The sequence below is a fragment of the Podarcis filfolensis genome (genome assembly GCF_964270895.1).
Source record: "Podarcis filfolensis genome assembly, chromosome: 1".
Taxonomy (NCBI): Eukaryota; Metazoa; Chordata; class Lepidosauria; order Squamata; family Lacertidae; genus Podarcis; species Podarcis filfolensis.
Genome location: NC_139604.1, coordinates 89,781,241 through 89,804,214, shown reverse-complemented (window position 1 = coordinate 89,804,214; position 22,974 = coordinate 89,781,241). Strand labels below are relative to the sequence as shown.

Sequence of the window (22,974 nt, the reverse complement as noted above, 5' to 3'; positions counted from 1 at the left end):
ATGCCTTCTGATATGAATTCTATGACAACAAGGTTTTAGATGTAAACAGAGGACTTAGCATATGAGTAGCTTTTGCAAAAAGAACAAATTTTAGCACTGTGTGGCCAGCGTCTGGTGCCAATGTTCTGCCAGACTAGCTAGCTGCCCAGCAAAAAGTTTAAATCTCTACTGTGTTTTGCCATTTGTAATGGGTGAGTAAGCTTTGACCATCTAAAATCTCTCTTTGGCTTCTCTCTCCCTCTCTTGACCCAGCTTGCCTCCCCGCCCCTTCTCCCCATTATGACACTTATTATTTTTCCATTCACAGCAAAACTATTCACATCAAGGTAATTGATGATGAGGAGTATGAGAAAAACAAGACTTTCTTCATTGAGCTGATGGGCCCACGCATGGTGGATATGAGTTTACAGAAAGGTGTAGTACTGGTTCTCCCAACTAACATTAACACTCTTCTTTCCTCTTTCTCTTCTCGTCTCCTTGCCTTTCTTTTCTCACTCTCTATAGTCTCTTTTTGTTTTCCAACTGCTCAATCCTTAACACTGCTGTGTATGCACAACCTGTCACATGGTACTGATGGGAGCTAGCGAGACAATGCATTCTAGGTATGGGGAAGTGTGTGTGCCTGTGGTGTGTGTGGCTTGTGAATGTCAGCGCACATTCTTGGAATAACTAGACACTGGGGTTTTCAGCCCCATCACTGACACCACAGAATAGGCTGTGAAGCACTGTGTTCCATCATGAAGTAAAGCTGTGTATTTCTTGAAGCTCTTTCCGTGGAGCTATCCTCACAGACAGCATTTGCTCTTGGTATGCCAGGCAACACCCCGATGTCTGCAATGCACAATGGTTAGCACACCACTTTGCAAGAGTAACTGTTTGGTTCTTTGCAAAAGGAAAAGTTTCACTAATCAGTTTTGTCTAGCCCTTTAAAAAAATGGTATTTCTACTTACTGGATTTTGGGCATAATGGATAATATTGCAGTCAGCGGTGATATCATGAACAAATAGAAATTCAGGCTACATACGTCCAATATTTCCACATTTCACTGTGTGCAACATCCTCTTGTGCCATTCTTGTGCGCTCCCGACCTTATGCCAATGCCACTCTCCTTGCCAGTAAGGCCACAGATTCTACCCAATGGTTGAACTTCTATTTCAACTCCACGTTGGTTCCATAGACCCAAATGAAAACCTCTCTACATCTGTTGAAGTGTGATTATGCAGAGGTTGATTAGGCTGAGAGCAGGAGTGGTGTGGTTGGGGCTGTGCAAAGACGGAAGCAGAGCTAGTCCAGGGCTCCTGCCTGTGTGTACTTTCATCAGGGCCAGCCCACTCAAGAGGCAAGGTGGGGCAACCACCTCAGGCAGCAGGATCCACAGGGGCAGCAGATCTAGCCTCCAAACAATGTGTATCTTGCTGCTGCACTCCTTGGAGGCAGATCTGCCACCTCCTCGGCAGCCCATCCCCAGTGCCGCCTCTACAGCAACTTCTTGATGAGTAGGAGCCACTGCTGGTCTCCTACCACCCACAGAGAAGAAATGGCCAGGGCTGCCCTCTGGGGTCTGTTGAGCTCTGCATCTGCCTGGTGTGATTCAGAGCGGGCCCCTGCTCACCCCCTCTGATTCCCACTTTAACCATCAGATAAGGTTGAGTTTATCCCCGCCCTTGTTCCCAGTGTAGATCCTCAGTCACCCCTACTTGCCTGGCAGGGGTGCCATTTTGTAGTTCAACATGTCTTAAGCTGGCCCTGCCATGCAGCCTTGACCATGCTGTTGTCTTGCCCAAGCGTAAGCCATAGGGATGGCAATGTCTGGATGGTTGCTCCACCCCGCTGCCCACGACTGGCTGAGAAAATGATCTGGCATGATTCCCCCAATGGCAGCATAGCTGAACAGTGATTTCCCCTTGGCCTATCCATATCTGCGTGTGTGCTCTCTCACTATCTCTCTCTCTCTCACACACACACACACGCACATGCACTTGCTCTTTGTTCCATTTGGCTTCTATTTCCAAGTGCACTTCTTTTACCCTCATGACTTCTTTCCAGATTAACGCAGAGGCAGTCTCAGTGTAACATTTTGCATTTTAAGAAAAGGTTAGATGCAACACCTAAATGTAGTTCCACATCTGTTTCCCCGCTGAGCCACTAAGGAGCCCAACTTCAGGGTCTCCTCCTTCACACAATTATTTTGATGTTGACCTGACATCTTTGTGACCAGGACTGTTTCTGAGCAGTGCCTTGGAGGCTGTCAACATCACCCTAGAGGCAGAAGTGTAGATGTGGGAACAGCGGCAACATACACAGCTACCTAAATCCCTTCTTCCTTAAAGGCCTTTTCAATACACATAGAGAGACTTTACCAGAAAATGGTGGCAGTCTGCTGCACCTGACTGTACTGTGGGAATTGAGAGTGTTTCAAACATGCAACCCTAAAAGACACATTTGAGCTTTTCTCACTCTTTGTGCCATGCATTAATTTGGCAGAGAATTCAGAAGAGAGTTGCCAGGGTAGATTTTTCATTTGCGTTAGGAGCCAATTTAAGCCTCATATGTGGAAATGCCCTGAGATAGGTGTCTGACAAAAGTCTTGACTGCTATTTATTTGTCTCTCAGAGTTGCTTCTGATATTCTTCACATTACAAAGGCCTGTTTCAGACGGTAGCTACTTTGTGCCACTTACCTTACCTATGTGTGGTTTCAAAATGTAAGGAATGAAATTTTCACATCTGCTTCTCCTGAACAAGTAACTAGGAGGGATTGTGTTAGAACTGGCCTAAGAGCTCTAATAGAAAGCCCCAGGGACATTACAGGGCAATCTCCAGGGGGAAAGAGAAAGTAGGAAATGATCAATTTTCTTCCTTTTGACACATTTGACAGAATAAAAGCAACCATAGTGTTACCATTAGCCCTTTTCTGCTGCTGCCTTAGTGTTAACATAATGTACCATTAGGAAGGGAAAGAATCAAGTCAGTGAACTTTGTAAAAGTCATTTAAACTGCATTCTTACCACTGTCTCTTTTTTGAATGAAAATGACATGCTTACCTGGTTGGATTGCATTGTGCCTTTAACCTTGTAACACTGAATTTCATGAACACTGAGTAGCACCTAGGGCTGCCATATTTCAGAAAAGTAAAAAACCAGGACAGACACCCCGAACATTGTTGAACTTTTTTTTTAACAAAAACACCAAAGAAACTTGATTTTTTGATTGACTTTCCTAAGATCAAAGTGCCGCCTTTCGGAAATTCCCCCCGGATGTCAATTCCACCTTTGAAATCCTGGTAATGTCTAGTGGGGGGGGGGGATCCGGACATATGGCAGCACCTCATTCAGCAAAAGCAAATTTCTAAGCCACAGTAGGCACTTCCATCCCCCCCCCAAAAAAACTAAGTAAGCATATCAGATCCTGGCCTGGTTGGCATTATGCTTAACTATGATTTAAAGCTGAATGAGAAACATGCTGGTGCCCAGTGCAAAAATTGCAAGCACTTTAATCCCCTCACGCTTTTGCTGCTGCCACACTGCCAGGAACTAAGCCATGGTTTATCTTAGCATTACATCCAAACCGAGGCTTGTATTGTCCCTCTCCAAACAAGCCATGAGCTGTAACTAAGGTTTCCTCTTGGATTCCATCGCAAGGTTTGTTTGGGGAAAACAAACGACAGGCCAGAGTTCAGGCGTAATACTGATGGATTCATTCTCAGCAAGACCAGAGAAGGAGCCAAGCAGCTGCAATTTTAGCTCCATGCACCAGTATATATGTAAACCATAGTTAAACTTAAATGGACCTGCAATTGCAGGCGTGCATTTTTAAAGGAAAAAGGAAAAGTCAGTGTGTGTCTTCTTGGAGCAAGAGGACTACCCTAGATGGAAAGGGGTGTGCGTGTGTGTACATGTATGTGTGTATGCTAATGTAACCATGCTCCCCGCCAAAGACCAAACCTGATATTATAAAATGTGTGTGAGAGAGAGAAATTGGCTCTTCTCCTAAAACACTTCAGGTATATGTGTGTGTGTCTAGGGCTCTCTTTTGCCTATGGACATTTTTGATTGGTTATTGTCGAGCCAGCTGACAAGCTGTTATTACCATGTGACACTCAACTAAATGTGCTGCAGAAATCACCTTCCACTAACCATCAACAAGGACCAGGTTCCCTTTCCTCGCCCCCTGCCCCTCCCAGCCCTCCTTTCCTCCTCTAACATTCTCCGACTCACCTAAAGATCAGCTACGACCAGCGTGCCATAGAAAGCCAGTGAAAGGGCTGCCGCAGGCAGTGGCAGGAGTGGGAATGGTGCATGTGGGAATGGTGTGGCGGTGGAGGTGCTGCCGCTGCTGCTGTTTGCTGCATCTGCTCCCAACCAGGCAACCCACTGTACACATATGTCTTTCTTGTTGTCCCTACAGGAAGACCGTAAGGGTTAATATAGTAGATGAGGAGGAATACGAAAGGCAGGAGAATTTCTTCATTGCCCTTGGTGAACCGAAATGGATGGAACGAGGAATATCAGGTGTGAGATTCTTTTTGGAAAAACAAACAAAAGAAACCCAAATCCACAAAAAAGTAATCTTTTTGCTCCCCCCCACCCTTTTTTTCTCTTTCGTTTTTACACGGACCAAGTTTTATTCCTTTCCCTCCTATATTCTCGCTCTCACCCTGTTTCGGTCCCATCTCTGAGTTTTTTGAGCCTAGCTTATTTCGGATCCTCCTTTCGTGCAGTGCTTGTGCCTGTCAGGCCGTGTGAGCCGCGTGTGTTTGAACCGTTTCTTCTCTTTCTCTCTCTCTCTTGCTTTATTCCCCCTTTCGGTGACATCTTTGGCCTTCTCCCTCATGCCGAGACTGAAAGCCCTTCCCCAGCCCCGCCAAAAGAATGCAACTTGCATGGCTGCCTTTTCAGCTTCCTCCACAGTTCTGTATCTTGCACAGTCTTTCCCGCCTCCTCCGCCTCCTTGCTCCTTTTCTGTGGCATAACTTGCAGTGGATGACTTTGGGTGCTGGTGAATTTTTATTTTTTAACACCTACAGCTGGAATTGTAATGAACGGGTTCTGTCATAATAATGACAATGAGCATTTGCATTCTGTTTGCTTCTTCGGTGCAAAAATCTGACAGCCTGGCAAGGAAAAATTATACTTTTATTAATAAAACTTCACAGCTCTAACATTAAAGGTAAAGGTAAAGGTACCCCTGTCCGTACGGGCCAGTCGTGTCCGACTCTAGGGTTGTGCACCCATCTCACTTAAGAGGCCGGGGGCCAGCGCTGTCCGGAGACACTTCCAGGTCACGTGGCCAGCGTGACGAAGCTGCTCTGGCGAGCCAGCACCAGCACACGGAAACGCCGTTTACCTTCCCGCTATAAAGCGGTACCTATTTATCTACTTGCACTTAGGGGTGCTTTCGAACTGCTAGGTGGGCAGGAGCTGGGACTGAAAGATGGGAGCTCACCCCGCCGCGGGGATTCGAACCGCCGACCATACGATCGGCAAGCCCTAGGCACTGAGGTTTTACCCACAGCGCCACCTCGCTAAACATTCTGGTTAGCTGGCAGATGAAAATGAAGCTGACTGCACATCAGCAACAGAGGAGTCTGTTGATTTTGGAAGTTAAACCATCTTCTGAGGCGTCATTCCTAGGCCTGTTTATGTGCATGTGGCAGGCACCCACCTCGAAAGGGCAGGCACACGAGGATCTATCAAGGGTTTTCACACAGCTCCTCTTCATTTCAATGGGTCTTGTCAAGGGGGTCCCAGTGTACCAAACCGCTGACCAAAGCGAGCAGCATCCTATACCACTGAATGCAGAAGTCTTGAGAAGGCAGAGATAAACTCACTTTTAAAGTATTTTTTTTTAATTTATAGCAAAGCATGCATTAAATATTTTAGATCAATAAATTGTGTTTCCTAGTATAATACCTATCGTACAAACAAATCAAGTTCTCTTGGCTTTATGGTTAAATAAATTGATGCTTTTGTACAGCTGTTTTTAAAAAAGTGACATTAAATAATGGTTCTCCAAAATAATTAACAACAACAACAACAACAATAATACTGGGGAGACATTTTTGTTGGCTCTTCTTTAAAAAAGGCTGCAAAATTTTAAAGCATCAATTCCTTCAAGCATAAAGCCAGAAGAGCTTGATTTGTTTGTGTATGGTAATCCTGCCCTATTCAGAGGGTTCATAATGCAATATTAAACAAAGAAATTAAAACTGTGTGATGAAACTATTCAAGTGTTTTAAATCAAGTATTTTAAGCTAATTTTTTAAAATAAAGCCTCTCCAATGCTTACTCATAATCCCCTAAATCCAATCCTCCCAATCCACTCCTTTGCCTCTCAGCTAAGGGAATGCCAACCTTCCATCAATGCTTCTTCTCCCTCCCGCATGTCTGTTACCGGCACCTAATAAGCTCTACCTTTCTTCTCTCCCTCCCCAGCCCAGCCCAGCCTTTCCTAATGCACTTCAGCAATGGTATCCACAGCAACCCTGTTAGCTTTTTCCTTGGTTCTACTATTTCTATACTCTTGATTCTTACCTTCCAGATAAAGTGAAGGGAGATCTGTGATGGATCTCCCCTTGGTTTCTTCACAGCTAAACTTTGCTATGGAGCGACCCAATGTCAAGTCAAGCCCCCAGTGTGTGGGGGGGGGGGTAGAGAGCTAATAAATTGCCTGCCTGTTATGCCCCCATGGGGCAAACAGCATCTTTTTGAGGGGGGTTGGTTTATTTCACATGTCATGGGGAGACAGCTTCCTCATCCTGTGTTCTGGTCGCTGTCCAACTCAAGCCACCTCATGAGTGCTTTTAGGTACAGATAAAAATCAGAGGAGGTCCAGTCCCAGATCTCCTACCATATCATCTAGTTGGCCCTAACTGTTTACCTTTAATAACAATGTGGCAGAGACAAATTCAGCAAGGAATGAAGCTCAGTGGTAGAGCACATGCTGTACATAAAGAAAGTCTTGGTTCAATCTCTGCATCTCCAGGTCAGGTTGGGAAAGACTCCTGCCTGAAACTCTGGAGAGCTGCTGCCAGTCAGTGTCAACAGTGCTAAGGTAGATGGACCAATGGCCTGACTTCATATAAGGCAGCTTTCTATGTTCCTACTGAGGCGGCCACACGTGTTGCTGCTACGACCATTATTACAGGGACTGATGCCCCTTTCAGGGTTTGAGCCTAGAGAATGTACAACTACCCAGGTGGAGTCCTGGCCACTGCCTGGACTGGAGACACTATGTAGAAATGAGAGCAGGTGTTGATAGCTCTGTTATCCTTTGTGTGAATTTGTATTTTAATGTTTATTTCACTCTGCCAAGTTATTTGGTAGAGAAATGAGGCTGAACCAATGTGTGCCTCTTCCTTCCCTCTCTCCCGGATTAACTGTTCATCCTATTTAGATAAATTCATCCTATAAGATGTTCAATCTTTGTTACCCTCCAGGCTTCTAGTGTATTAGCTAAATTGAATTAAATTGTATTTTGTGAGCTCCTCAGCCATTTTACGTTTGAATTCCCTTCAGAATTATTGGCTGTAACTATGTTCGGCCCTCATAATCCTGTGCGTTATCAGTTTCCCGACATTTCCCTCTTTTGTAATCTCATTCTGTGACAATGCCCCTCCCCCACAGATTAGGCCTGAGGTGGGTATCCTCTTTCTCTTTCATTTGTAGCTTGGTAAGGAACACAGGGATCAGAACCCACCAGCAAATATATCTCTTCTTGCCAATGCCCTTGTTCCATTTGTGATAACAAATGCAAAACAACCACCACCACCAAGAGTTTGTTGAACTTCTCGTTGTTAGAGCTGTAAATGGGTTGCCTTCTTCTCCCTTCCACTGATTGGCTCCAAGGCTTCCCAATCTCATTCTGCAGTCCCATGGTTCTATATGTTTCCCTTATCTGCAGTGACAGGGACCAAACCGTTGTTGGCGAAACATAACAGGGCCTAGAAGCCTTCCAGCAGATTGTGTCACCTTTCTGGTCGCCCTACTGTCAGTACCTTTTGAGTGTCCCTCCAGTAAATCCAGCCTTTTTTTTTTTTCTTGCTAGGAAGATGACATCTTTTCACTGGGCTGTTAACTCATTTGATGGCTTGAGTGTCACATTAGTTGACAACTGGGGTCTAGGTTTCCTTTTACTTTGTCAGCCCCCCAGGGAAATTTGGGCTGGATATTCCCTTCACACAACAGTTTTGACACTCCAGCATTAGAGGGGCTACAGCACCAGGTCTCCTTTTTCAGTCAGGGTGCTCCAAAGTCTAAATTATAATGGCCTGAAGGGTATAATGCAAGGTATAATTCCATCACAGCATTTGGTTCAGAAGATGGAGAAGGAATTGCATTTCATTGGAACCTCTCCAGCTGTGCCACACAAACTTCTGCATGTGTAACAAAGGCAAAGCAAGGTTTGGTTTGCCCAGGCAGCAAACACAGCTCTCCTTTTTAGCCCCCACCCCAAGAAATGAAAGAGAAAGGGAGTTGTGTGAGACACAACTCTGTGTTTTGAAGTCCCAGAGGAAGAACTATGGAGAAACAGAGAGTTGTAAGGAAAAATTATGTTTTTCATTGGGTGATGGCAAAACTCACATCACTGAGAGAAAAGTTTAGATCTCTTCTGGAAATGGCTTTGTGCATGTTGAGTGACTTTGGCCTTCCCAAACGCATTTGGGAAGATACAGTAGCCACTGCAGTATATCTCCACAGTAGACTGCCAACCACATACACCTTTTGAACTTTGGCACAGAAGAGTACCTAACATGCCACACATGCATGTACTTGGCAGTATTGCCCATGCCTGTGTACCCAAGGAGGATAGGCACAAGTTAGATTCCAGAGCAGAAGAGACTGTTGTGATTGGCTATGCTCTGAGAAGCAAAGGATGCAAAGTAATGGACTTGGGTACTGGGAAAGTCAGCACAAGACATGTGGTTCATTTTGATGAATACAGGAGAGCTGTCAAGAGAGGAACTGTGATGGACTTTTCTGGTGAGTCAGAGGAAGAAACACAAGGCCTCATAAATTTACCAAAATTGATGTATAACAGTCCAGATCTGCCTTCTACTGTCACACCACTTAGCACAGATGCTGAACAGGAAAGAGAAGCAGAGGAGCAGATTCCAAGATGCAGCACAGCCAGAGGGAAGCAGACTAATGACGACATGTTTGCGTTAAAGGGTGATGAAGAAGCAGACGAGGTTCCAGAGCCAGGTGTCAGGTGCTCACCAAGACCCAGTCCCACAACTGTCCCATCTTGCAAGGTCATCGCAACCTCTAGAACCTTCCACCTGGGAAAAGATAGAGCAGATGCTAACTGCTGAAGCTCACCTGTGAAGGGATGCTGCACAGGAAGAGATTGATGCACTGCACCAGCACCAGACCTGGACAAGAAGGCAGCTGGGTGCAGAAGGGGAAATTGAGTACAGCTCGGCCAAAGGAAATCTCCTGTACTTAACCACAACAACCAGACCTGACATAGCAAATGCAGTGGGAATCCTAAGCAGGAAAGTTAGCTCTCCCACTGAGAAGGACTGAACTGCTGTGAAAAGTTGTTGTTAGTTACTTAAAGTGAACTATGAATTGTAAACTTACGCTGACAACAATCCAAAACTATGAGTACGTGGATGCAGACTGAGCCAGAAACCCAAAGGAGTATAAGTCAACAGGTGGATTTCTCTTTATGTTTGGAAATTGTCCTGTTTCCTGGGCCATTTGTAAACAAAATTCTATAGCTTTGTCTTCCTCAGAGTACATAGCCACAGCCACAGCATACAGAGAAATGGTCTGGATTGACCAATAACTACGGACTTTGGGTTGTGTGGGGAGAAACTTGTCTGATAGGTGTACACTCAAAGCTGCTTGAAATTATCTCAAAGCAAGAGGTTTCATGCAAGACCCAAACACATTGGGGTGAAATACTACTATGTGCATGCAGTGATACCAGATGGACTTGCTGAATTGGTGTATTTTCAAACCAAAGAAATGGCTGTCAACATTCTGACCAACTCCCTACCAAGAGACAGTTTTGAGAACCTCTATATCAAGATGGGACTCTAGGTGGTTCATTAATTGTACATGCAATTGGTGTATTTGCCTGAGAAGGAGTTTGTAGTATAACCAGCCTCATCTAATCAGCATGCTTAAGTCTGATTAATGCATGAAGGGGTAAATACCATAGAGTAAACCCTCCCACCAGTCTTAGCTCACCTTGAGAGGGATTGGAAGGCAAGCCTATTCTTCCCCTCATAGGCTACCATGTGAACTCCAGGTTTGGGCTGGTTGCTCCAAGCTCAGAACGCATGGCCTCTTTTAAAAGCCATTCTTGAGTTCCTGTACCAATAATTTAGGGACCTTCACCACAAACCTAAGTTTTGTTGCCTGTGTATTCTGAATGCTGTATGAAAAGCAAATGAATCTGACCTTTGGTGAGCTTGTAATTAAACAATTTTTTAACTTACTAAATGTGTGGTCTTTTTTTCTATGTTAAGGGAAGAGGGGAACTTTGGAAGAAGTTGAAGGGCATATTTTAAAGATCTAACAGCCTATATTTCCACACTTTACATTGCTGCATGTTTTGTGATTTTATATCTCTGCTCGGGTTTTCTCACCCAAGAGTTCTTGCCCCAAACCTGGATCTTGGCATCCAGGGAATTTTCCTTTTTATACCTATATTTTTCCTTGCCAACCAACATTCCTGAAATCTCATTCATAGTGTTCTTCAAATATTCATGTGTAACATTAGAAGTGAAAGAAAAACACTCCATTACTAGAGTGAAGTGCAAATGAAAGGAAAATATCCCAGATCATCAAGAAATGAATGTTTTAAGAGACATAAAGGTGCTAATTTTGTCACAGAAGTGGTTGTGTGTTGTTGTTTTTTTTAAAAAAACTAGTGTATTTATATGTCCCTTTTCCATAATTAGCCATGCCCGAAGCAGTTCACAACAGCCGGTTATCAAAGTGCAAAGCATTGAGGTTGGGGAGACAAGTCAGTTTACAAAACATGCAAATAAATCCAAACAGCTCAAAATCAGCAGGAACCCTTGCACTAATAGGATGACATTGATGGATACAGGGCTCGGATTCTTAAATGGCAACAACTTTGGCAATCAAATTAAGCAGCCTTCTAGACTGGCCTTTTGTAGGCAGTCTCATCCAAAAAAAAAAAAAAAAAACCAGAAGCAGAATGTAAGAAATGGTTTGAGAGGGTTTCACCATCAACATCAACAAGCTGCAGTACCATTGATGGGTGCATATGGGAGCAAGGAGAGAGGCTCATCTGTTCCTTCTGATCAGATTACAGTACGCAGGCTAAATTCGTAAAAGATCTTTTCCCAAGACATTGAAAAGATAACACACATTAACCTGTCTCCATTTCACACTTTTATCAAAAAGGTCATATTTCTCCAGACTCTTCTTAATTACATTCTCATTTCAGAATTATATTTCCTGCGAAGGCAACCTTTCATAGAAGCAGATATAAAAATAGCAGAGACTTAGTTGTATGTTCACTACAGACTGCCAGCAATGTCCTACCCCTAGATTCATGCTTTCCGCCATTAACTTTTGCGATGATTTTTAATTTATTTTCATAAATTATGTTTACCTGCATAAACAATATCAGGAACAAAAAATAAGTACATTTCTAACACATGCATATTAATGTATAGAATATAATGGTATGCTTTGAACTGCTTTTTTGACCATCATACTGTCATATTCAAAACAATGAGAAATAGCATTTTACATTGGGATGAACTTTCAGTCATTCGTTTGTTTATTTATAGCCTACTTTCGAGAAATCTTCTCCACAAAGCAACTTACACTACTGTATATCTAAAATTGCTTTACAGGATAGAAGAAAAAAATAATCCCACTCATTAACTTTAGGAATAAAACAGCAAAACAACATTAAACTAAAAGGACTCACGGCATAAAATTCCCAACATGACCTATTAAAAGCGCCCAAAAGAGGTATGTCTTCAAAGCTCTCTTAAGAGCTTTGTTAAGGATGAGACCTGCCGCATCCCCACAGGGACATGTTTTCACAAGTAAGAACCTGTATTACAGGTGGCCACCAGCCCAATACTTTTAACAGGTGGGCACCTAAACAAATAGAACCTCTTTTTGTTGATTTCAGGGCATGGGCAGTCTGTTATGGGTGCAGGCAGCCTTTCAAGTAACCCAGACCCCCAGACCATTAAGGTTTTAAAGTGGACTTGGAAGCTTACTAGCTATCAGTGCAATTGGTACAGTATAAGTGCTGCATGTTCCAATCACAGTCGTTTTCCAAATTGTCTTCAAAGGCAGACCTACATTCAGCACATTACAGTGGATGTGACAAGGGTATGGATAACTCAGACAAGATCAGACTTCTTTCAGAAAGGTTGCCATTGGCATATCAGCCAAAGCTGGAAACAAGTGCACCTGGCCACTGCAGCTATCTGGGTCTTTCCAGATAGGAACAAATCCAGGATCTCCCCCAAACGATCCTTTGGGGGAGTGGAAACTCACCTAGATCTACCTGTACCCCTCTATCCAGAGACAGCAATTCTCCTCCCCACAGAATGCCCACCTTGCCTGGGTTTAATTCTAGCTTTTTTGCTCTCGTCCAACCCAAAAGGGTCTCCAGGCATTAGTTTAGGAACTCCTTGGGATTATCAGATGAAAAAGAGGGAAACAATTGCATGTCATCTTCATGTTGGTGCACTTAAACCCAAACATTCAGGTGCCATCTCTCAACAGTTTCTTATAAATGTTGAAAACCATGAAGGGTACCCCATGGTTCATTGGCCATGGGGTGATATAAAGGCCCTCCAATACTACTGTCTATTACTGGGTTTCCATTACGGACCAGGCCACCATATCACCATGTCTCCCAGGCCCAATCCGGCCAACTGGTCTAGAAGGATGCTGTGGCTTATGGTGTCAAAAGCCACTGAAAGGTCCAGGGGAACCAGCAGGATTGCACTTCCTCAGTCTGGTTCTTGGTACCCGAGTGGGAAAAGCCATTTCCATCCCTAAGCTTTCAGACATACTAAATTTCAAAGCGTACAAGTTTTTAAATGAATTTCAAAGTAATATAGTTACAGAAACAATGGTGACTGGCTTAAAAAAACCAGTTCCTGTTACAAAATTCCTATGAGTCATATTAAATATCTGAAACATGAAAAAAGAAAGAGATATAATGGGATTAAATGAGGCATCTTAGCATTAAAAAGATTATTAACTGTCTAAACCTAAATTAACAGTTCTGTGGTTAAACTACTCCTATCCATGTCAGACTACCAATTTTTTGTTGGCAGCCATCTGTCTCACCTGGAGACTTCCAATTAGCAAATAGAAATTAAAACACTTGCATCAGAAGAGATTTCCAGCTGCATTATGAGATTGAGAAAGATATGTAATCATTTGGCCTAAGTTATTTGTTGTGGTTAGTCATTGTTAGCAGTGTTAGCATTACAGCTCCTGTTGTTTTATCAGTACTTTTATCTTGTAGTTTTATCTTGTACTTTTACAGCTCTAGGGTTCGATAGCACCTGACCTAACCAGCATCTTGATCAAGCTTTATAGAACAAAACCACAAAAAGATGATTTCAAAGCTCAAAATACAATTAGACAAATTTGTTTTGGTTCTCGGGATTACTTTACAACTGCATTTGTAACTCTCTGTAACATTCCTGGGGAAAGTTAAGGAAGGTCTAGGCATTAGCCGTGGGGCCATCAATTATTCTTCCATCTCTGGCCATGCCATGAGCTTCACTTTGTATCTTGGCACTGTACCCAGTCCCCCTTACAGCTATAGGTGGAATATCACTGACAATTACCGTCGCTAAAGGACTTATCAAAGCGAGCATGCAAAGTAGATGGGGTGATGTTTTATTTCCCACTGCGGCAACAGTAATTTTGCTATGGAGTAAGGTGACTTAAAGGTCATTTTTAAGCATGAATCATGACTCGCATCTTACTTTTTGAGCAAAGGCAAAGTTACAGTCGCTAAGCACCAACTATTCTAAGGGTTCTAACATGACTGAAGTCCCCGTCAGAAAAAACAACTTATTTGGGTTGAGCTTTGGCTTATCCCAGATCTTGAGAAAGTGTTGCGAATAGGCACACTTTCTGACTCCAGAGACCCACCCCACCCCACCCCTTCAAGCCCCACCTCCCTGCCTCTGCTCATGAAGGAAAGGGGGAAAGCTCTGGTAGCCAGAACCTTTGGTACACACCTGTTCTCTCCAGCTTCATGCTCATTTTGCTGCTACCAGGCATGTTCACAAACCTGCATCTAGCATGTGGCGGCAGAAAATTCACAGCTACATCAAGTCAAGTTCATTGCTCATTTAATACAGTCATCTGCAAAATGAAACTGCCATGCGTATGTTATTAACTGTTCCCTTTTTTCTCTTCTTTTTTATATTTCTGTTTTATATAGCACTCCTCTTGACACAAGGTAAGTTTTTTCCTCTCTTCCTTAACTGGTTTGCTCTTTGCTCTGTTCTTCTCTTTGTTGTGGCCTTGATTTCAATGCTTCCCTTTTATTTGGAGCTCCTTGACCTTTCATGTATCAAGCTGTGCATTGAGACTATATGAATTTAAGACCATTGGCATATGCCCCTTTGAAAGCTTCCCAGAAGGGAAGGAGGCCCTCAGGCCAAAAAGGATACCTCAGTCTTGTTTCTGCACATTTGTGCAGCAAAATTTTCCTTGATAGCAACCTAATTTGAGAGTTCATGTCCACACACGTGCTGTGAATTTCTTATCTGTTCTAAGGTAGCAAGGATTTGGGTGGGATTGTCAGAACAGGAGAGCCTTGCCATGTCCCTGCTCTTTCCCAGATCAAATAAACACAGTAATAGCAGAAGAAGAAACTCCCTCACTTTCACTGCACTTATTATTGTTGATGCAGGTCGTTGTACAGAAAGGAGCCCCTTTTGCATACTTGCTGTCTTAAGGCCCTATTCAGGCATTTGATGGTATGCTGGACAATCTGAACAGGAACCGTGATCATAGGATGAATTCTAAGAGCCTTCTGCTATGTGTACTTAGAAACCCACTTCAGACTTTCCCTCTCAGTGCCGGGAAGGTCTGAAATGGAGACAGTGCATTTGGGGGTGATGGGGGCAGGGTGTGTGTGTGTGAGAGAGAGAGAGAGAGAGAGAGAGAGAGAGACCTACCAAATTATTAGTATTATTTACCCACCCTTCAAGTTAAGGTCCCAGAGTGCGTTACAACAATTTTAAATAACTTACTGTAATGGTTATATGGGGTTGCTCGTGCGTAAGTTGCCGCCACTCTTGGCGAGGTTGCCTGGTTAAACCTTTTCCTGGCTGGACAGCCCTTCACTTCGTGGCTGTTTCAGTCGCTAGCAGAATCCGTCAGTGGGCGTTTCTTGAACTTCTTCCAGCAAAGAAGTTCTTTGACGCCAAGTCTACGCCTACTTTCCCTGCGCGGAAGTCTTCTGCGCAGGGTGGGTGTGGGTAGCGGAGGACCTGTGCTCTCCCCGCTGGTCTCCGGCGAAGAGTCCTGGAGCCCCCTCTCCGATTCCCCCATCCGCCCCCTTTATCCCTGGTGTTACGCTGATTTCCTTCCCCAGCTGATGAGTCCCCTCTCTCCCTGCTGGGCCCTTCTCCGGCATCGCTTGGGAGCCTTGCCTCCACTCCTGGCTCCGATGTCAGTTCCCTGACACTTACCATCACAAAATAGGATGGGACACACACACACACAGGTGTCAAAGGTGCCCTGCTTCCAGATTCACCAAAAACTGTATGGTGAAGTTGCCAGATCACCACAAGCAGTCCCTCAGGCACAGTGCACATCAATCTCCTGGTGAGGGTGATGGAATTTTTATAGATGATCTCATGATCCCCTGCCCCATCCATCTGCCCTGCAATGGTGCTTCACCAAGTACCCAGACAGACACAGCTGGGTTAGCATAGGCTCACAAAGCTAATCTGCCCGGTGAGCCCCCTCATCCATGAGAAAATCCTGGGTGATCGATGTTTTCCTGCAGACAGACCTGGCATTTAGCCACCACACCGGGGAGGGGGGTCAGCCAGCCGGTATTCCCAAATTCTGAACTGCTGCCAGGGCTCCTGTATGCATTCAGGTGAAGGCCTCAGTAGCATGGTGGCAGTGCTTCTGTTATCAGGCAAAGAGGGCTGTTCTCTTCAGGTAACTGCTGAGACGAGTTAAGTGGTTGAAGGGCTAGAAGCTCCCTGCTCCTACCTCTGTATCAGGAATCAGGGGACACCCAGGAGCTGCCCCCACTCAGATTGCCTGTAGCCCTGACTTAAAAGACCATTTCGAGACTGAACTGTATGCTCGTTTCTGCCTGGGGCTTCCATTGGAGGTTTCAACAGAAGGGAGAAAGCACGAATTTTTACCATTTGTAAAACACCACTTTAAGACTCTAGTGGGTGTCAATAGTGACCTGTCATCATGATGTGAAGGAGGTTTGCATTTACATCCACAGCTTAATGGACAGCATTACCAAGAGGCAGGCAGGATGTAAACAAGCCTCTTGGAAAGCAGTAATTGCTGCTGTTGCTTTCCACCTCCCACTTCCCCAGCTCCTGCTGCCCTCGCTTGCGATCTTTAGCTCTCTTTCATTCCCCATCTGTGCAGTTTCTAGTGGTCCTCCCCCCTCAGTGACTGACATTCTTGCCACCTTCATTCACATAGGATCAGACAGTGGCTATTGTCAGCCCGGTCTCCAAAGTCTCCCCTTTGTGTCATCTGCACACTTAATTATGGTTCAGCTTGTGCCCTTAAAAAAAGAGTGCAAAATGATAAGAATCTGTCTCACAGCCTGGAGAATGAGGCTGGTGTTTTGCATTCAAATGTGCTTGGACCATCACCTTCCCTTTCCGTGAATCTGTCAGAGTCCTTCTGGCTGCAGCTCTCAGAAACGATCTATGTGCATGGAGATTGACAAGTGCTTCTCCGGCGTGACAGCTGCAGCTCTGTGGACCAACTCAAAGTGCCCTCTATCAAATTTTCTTAGAAGGCTTTGTTGCGGAGAGGCATTTGAAATAAAGCCACGCTCAGGACATCCAAGTTACTGAGATAACGGACATATGCCAAAATCTGATGCTAATAAAGTGCATATATAATATATGAATGAGAAAGAGAGAGCCTATGACATATTGTTATGAATTGTTATGGTCTTGGCAAAGCCTGCTGGCTAAAGTCACACAGTAGTGAGATACCCCACCAAGAGTACATTGAAGCTGGCCTAAGATGCAAATAGCAAAATGGCGTCCTCCTTCCCATTCCATGTGTAGAAATTGACTAGACTGCCATTTTATTTATTAACACTGTTTGCATACCACCCAAAACTAACTTTCTCTGGGCAGTGAACCAATACAAATTAAAGTGTATAGGTGTATGTAGTGCAAACCTTCTTTTGTCTCGAATAATGGAGGGCAGCAGTGGGCAGTGGAGGGAATCCCTGGAAATAATTACTTTCTGCAGCAGCTGAATAACTGATGAAAGGAGTTGAGCCCATTCTTAGCAGCAACCCCCTAGAAGCAGTGGCTGCTGACTGGCTAGCAGGCCAAATGCCTGTATAGGCTGCTGAGGCCCTCTAGGAAGCAGCCACACATTTCTCCAGGGACGACTGCAATGCCCTTTCCTCCACCACTGCCTCCCCATTGTTATAGCGTAGAAGCACTTTGCCACCCTTATTCTTCAGAGCAGCTGCCAGAAATTCCTGGCAGCAAACCACCAGACTGGTCATCACTGATAACAGGACAAAGGAGACGAGTGTTTACATCGTAGGCAACAATGCCTTTATCATATCGCTCACATCTCTTAAAAGCTGTTCCCTGCCTCCAATCTAAAAGTTATATGGCTTCCGTCACACACCACAGAGTTCACCTAGTGTGTTCATCGGTAATGGCACCTTACCTTTGGCTCACGTTCAGTAGGTCTGCATAACATTGCATGTCAGATGACCCAATCCCTGTTAGCAGAGGAGCTCCTCAAGCAGAAAAAAGAAGTGGATGGAAGTTAGGGGGCTACTGGTGGAAGCACACAGGGGCCAAGCATGTAACGTGCCCCCAAATCTCTGTCAGCTAGGAATGATTCTCGCCATTTTTTCCCCACCCCAAAAAGAATTTATAAGTATCTGTAAAGCATATATGTACCTCTGGTTGCAAACGGGATCCGTTCCAGAGGCCTGTTTGCAACATGAATAGAACGCAACCCGCAGCGGCGTGTCTGCACACACGCGAGTTGCGATTTGCTGCTTCTGCGCATGCACATGACGTCATTTTGCACGTCTGCGCATGCACGAGGGGCAAAACCCGGAAGTAACCCTTTCAGTACTTCCAGGTCACCGCAGGACACAACCTGAAAAAACGTATCATGAAGCAAACATAACATGAGGTATGACTGTATAAAGTAGAGTAAGAACGGCACATGAACATGAATACTCTCTTAGTTGTAAATGTACATTTCAATGCCAACATGCACTCAGGATTCAAGAAGCTGCTGTGATTGGTGGCTTCCTGTTATCTAGAGAGACGAAACTAAAACACCTCCAGAGACATTTCTATATTACATTCTTTGTATACACACCTGGATCCCTTGTGTACAAAGAGAGAGAGACACCAACTGGAGAATAACTGGGAAGCAAAGAGGCTCTTTCCTTCTTATAATTTGATCAGCTCTTCAGTTTCAGGAAGTCTTTCTCAGCTGTTCCCATAGTAATTTTGTTGCTCTAATTCAGTAGTGTGCTAATTTAATCAGATCTTCTGGAACCAAATAATATGTATTAAAATAATACGATTTCTGCCCTTTCTTGTGCTCAGATTTGATTGCTTTTGGCAGGTAGCATTGGATAATTCACTCACTTGGCACTACTGGAAGTTGCTCTTAAGTTAATAAGGAAAGAGGCTAAATCTCTGACCATGTTAGGAAAGAAAAAAGTTGCCCAGAACACAGCACCAATTCCTCACCAGCCACATCTGCTCCATACAGCACCCCCCTCCTTTAGATGAGCTGTTGAGTGAGCAAGGTTTATATAATGACACTTCTCCTCCACTTAACTTCTGCAGTCGGGCTCCCTTCCATGGGCTTCGTTGACATCCCTTGGACGCATGGACGATGTACTTCAAACCCTGTAAATCCTGTGGCAGATGATATCCAGAGCAACATAAAAAATGCATATGCCACTGCGCACGTAGAGTGCCACTCAGGACAGATCATGACTAATAAGTAAAGAATGGAGGTGACATTTTCACTTAGTCCATGTCATGTTAGATTTAGAAAATGCAAACATTTCAGGAGTGTTGGAAAAAATTACGTTGAAAATTACATTGAAGTCTCTTTGCCTCTAGCTTCTGCCTCCCCACCACCACAAAACTTCTATGTTGTGTAGCCTTCTTTAGGTCTAGCTCTGCGTAGAAAACTCTCCCTGTCTCTCTCTCACACAAACACACTCTCCTTCTCCATCTCTCTCTCACTCACTTACTCTGTGACAGTGTGACACAATGGCTGTATTATTGTCCCCATGTTCATGAGTCTTCTATGTACATTACATGCTTTCTCTGCGCTTCAGAAGTTCGGTTGCTCTTGATAACCCGTTTGTTTGTTTGTTTGTTTGTCTCTCAGAACTAGGCATTACATGTTTGTAAGGATGCCTACCTAAAACTATCCAAATTCAGAACAATTCAAACTAGGGTGTATGAAGATGTGAAGGAATGATGAAAGCATGTGGGCTTTTTAATCCTATATTCTAACATTGACCTATGCTAGGGATGGAGGACCTCTGCTCTACAAGTGTTACTTGATTACAGCTCCCATCATCACTGACCATTGACCATGTGGGCAGAAGCTGAGGGAAGTTTGAGGACTCAAACAATATCTGGAAGGCCACTGCTGCCTGTTCCTGACCTGCACCATCAATGAGCCTCTATCTGAATGTTTGACATTCAAAATAGAATCTTCTAGAGGCACAAGGTGTACTAGGAAATATTGCTATGTTCTTAACTGTTGTGGCACCTTAACTGGGCTTTGAAGTTCCAAAAGATGTCGAGAGCCACAGGGTGAGAGACTTTGTGACTCTTCTAACACCTTCCCTCTTTGAGAATCTTGGTCATGAGGGTTAGCTATGTAACGGCAAAGATAAGGAAGGAGTCCAGAGTTTCATATCTGGACATCACCAAGATTCAGAGATATGGAATTCTAGTAGTCATGTAAATAGGAACTACACTTAAGTTGTGACTGAAGCTACTCCAACTCAAATTTCTGGCAGAGTGACTCATTGTTCGAATATTCTGACATATCAGACACATGTTGAACTTATGGGTCATCAGAGCCTAGTTCATCACAGTTTATGCAGTGAAATACTCCTACAACAGATAATTCACGCAATCTGTCACTATGTAAAACAATTCACCAATGCATGATTATTTAAACTAATAGTTGTAGTATTGTTTGTTAATCACCCCATGCCATAGTTTTCTAAGCAATGTACAGTAAAGTTTAAAACAAATTTTAAATGATAAATATAAATGGTGCAATCCAAAAAATGCCACAATAACGCACACATGATGTACCCAAGGGAGGCATGCCTGACACCAATATTGTGTTCTTTTTGGCATGTGCTCAAAACCTTATTTGCCCAGGCATGTTATAGCATTTTTAGTTGGTTGAAGGTTTGGTTCATCCTAGTTTTATTGCACTGTTGGTTTGGTTTATAATAAATTGATAGTTTTTAAATGTCTTCTTATATCATCCTACAGTTGTTTTTATATTGAGGGTGATTCATGCAGGATGGATGGATGATAGATAGATAGATAGATAGATGATAGATAGACATATAGATGGGGAATTTGGCACAGGAGTCTCAGTCATCACAAGAAGTGTAATGTCCAGGATGGACGTGATCATTATCCACCTGGACATAAATGCTTTGTGATGTTTTCAGTGCAGACTCACCTTTATTCCCTCTAAAGTAAATCTCAGTATCATTTTGGAACCACGTTCACTCACTCCAGAGTGTCTGTGATTTACACCTCTTGCAATAAGGGTGGGCTTGCCCCACCATCCTGGAAATGCACCCTCCATTTCTCCTTGTCCAGAAAGAGGGCATCTTGCCTCCCACCTGCCGTTTAGCACTTGCTTAAGTTCAGAATGAGGGGTGTTAAGGTGGAATTATTTCCTCCCAACCTTTGCCATATCTGGAAAGCAGAGATGGGAGCCGAGGAGGAACTGGCACATTCGTTTCCCTGCCTGGCATCTCCAGACCTTATCAGGACTAATTGGACTTGACAGCTGGGAGTCTCGGGTGCAAGCCATGTTGAAAGCTGAGTACTGAGGCTGATGCAAACAAATCAGGGCTGGTTAATAATTAAGCTGCAGTTTGGCAGCTTTCACCTTGACAGACTTGACCTGTCAAATTAAAAACTCTTCAGCTTTTTTTGTTCCCGGACATACCTGCTGTTGGGACTCCTGCCACTTTAAGCCTGTGGGCGATTGTGCCTTCGTCGCCGATCTCTCCCTTCACTGTTCACGGCTGTGCCTTCCTTCCTATCTTTAAAGAGGACCTGAAAGCCGATTTGTTTTAACTGTGCTGTGGACTTGTCAGCAGTCGATTTCTCCTTTATGGTATCTTCCTTCCTCTTGAAAATCTTTGTGCATTTGTTATTCTCTGTATGGCTCCTTGAGTGCCAGAAGCTGGGGAGATGGTGCTACATGAAAAGTTGTGACCGTCGTTATCATTGTTGTGAATGGATCAGGCCAGGAACAGTCAGTTCCGATGCCTCTTTCTTTCTTTTTGAATGGCCCCCAAAAGCATACTTCTCTGGGAGTGAGAAAGTACAGTCTGAACATACAAGAAAGGAATTGTAGAACTGTAGAGTTGGAAGGGACCCCAAGGGTCATCTAGTCAAATCCCCTGCAACGCAGGAATCACAGCTAGATCATACATGACAGATGGCCATCCAACCTCTATTTAAAAATCTCCAAGGAAGGAGAGTCAACCAGCTCTTGTGGGAGTCTGTTCTACTGTCAAACAGCTCTTACTGTCAGAAAGTTCTTCCCGATGTTTAGTTGGAATCTCCTTTCTTGTAACTTGAATCCATTGGTTCAGGTCCTAGTCTATGGAGCAGGAGAAAACAAGCCTGCTCCATTTATTATTATTTATTTATTTATTTATTTATTTATTTATTTATTTATTTATTTCTATACTGCTTTATATTTTTAATAAACATCTCAAAGCGGTTTACAGCATATTAAACTCAATAAATCAATAAAACATTAGCTGGGCGATGTTCCTCCGGCCTCATGAGGAGCCTCTTCAGTAGGGCTGGTGAGTGTGGGCCCCGCCTCCTAGGCCAGGTGGAAAGGGCCATGCAGAGAGCTGCCTTCACGCCTCACATATCACAGCCCTTTAGATATTTGAAGATGCCTGTCATCTCTTGGTCTCCTCTCTAAGGCTCAAAGGGTTCCGTGGAGCCTTGTAAGTCCCCTTATAGCCCTCAGCTGAGCACACAATGTGCTGAAAACATTGCAAAATGCCCAGGCATGCGGCCCATGTACACTGTGCCCATAGCAGTAGCCAGTGACTCCTCTCCAGGAACATGCTTAGGAACAGCAGGAGAGCTCTATGCCACACAAATTTGTCTCTTCAGTTCTAGAGGATGGCTGGGTCTGTTGCAGGAAGATGCACCCCATGATTTAAGTGAGGAATGAATAGAGCATCCCTAGCAGAGGAATGCATGCCATGGACTGCAAGCCAATGAATGACTTTCTCTGAGCAGACAGATGTTTTCAGACCACTTTTCAGTGATGTGGAGAAAAGCATTCAGTCCACCTGGTGATGCACTTATAGGTAGCTTACCCTAAAGCCACAGACATCTCAATGAGAAATTTCAAGTGGCCTGCACTAGAGATGGGAAGGCCGGGAAAAAAATGGGGGGGACCCAGATTTCCCCCTTGTCCCCCCCCCATTTTTTCAGGTTTTTTCCCAGGCCTT

At 44.1% G+C, this 22,974-nt stretch overlaps 1 protein-coding gene across 4 annotated transcripts in view; it reads left to right on the top strand.

Annotated features, from left to right (window-relative positions):
* SLC8A3 (solute carrier family 8 member A3) overlaps positions 1-22,974 on the top strand; it is a 169,933-nt gene that overhangs the window by 129,650 nt on the left and 17,309 nt on the right. For 2 of the 4 annotated variants that reach the window (XM_083606464.1, XM_083606465.1), the window contains exons 3-4: positions 308-414; positions 14,425-14,442. In XM_083606464.1, the coding sequence (XP_083462590.1) occupies positions 308-414; positions 14,425-14,442 (125 nt within the window). Of the gene's footprint in view, positions 1-307; positions 415-4,407; positions 4,512-14,424; positions 14,443-22,974 lie in introns of all 4 variants that reach the window. The other 2 variants (XM_083606467.1, XM_083606466.1) reach the window with 2 other exon arrangements.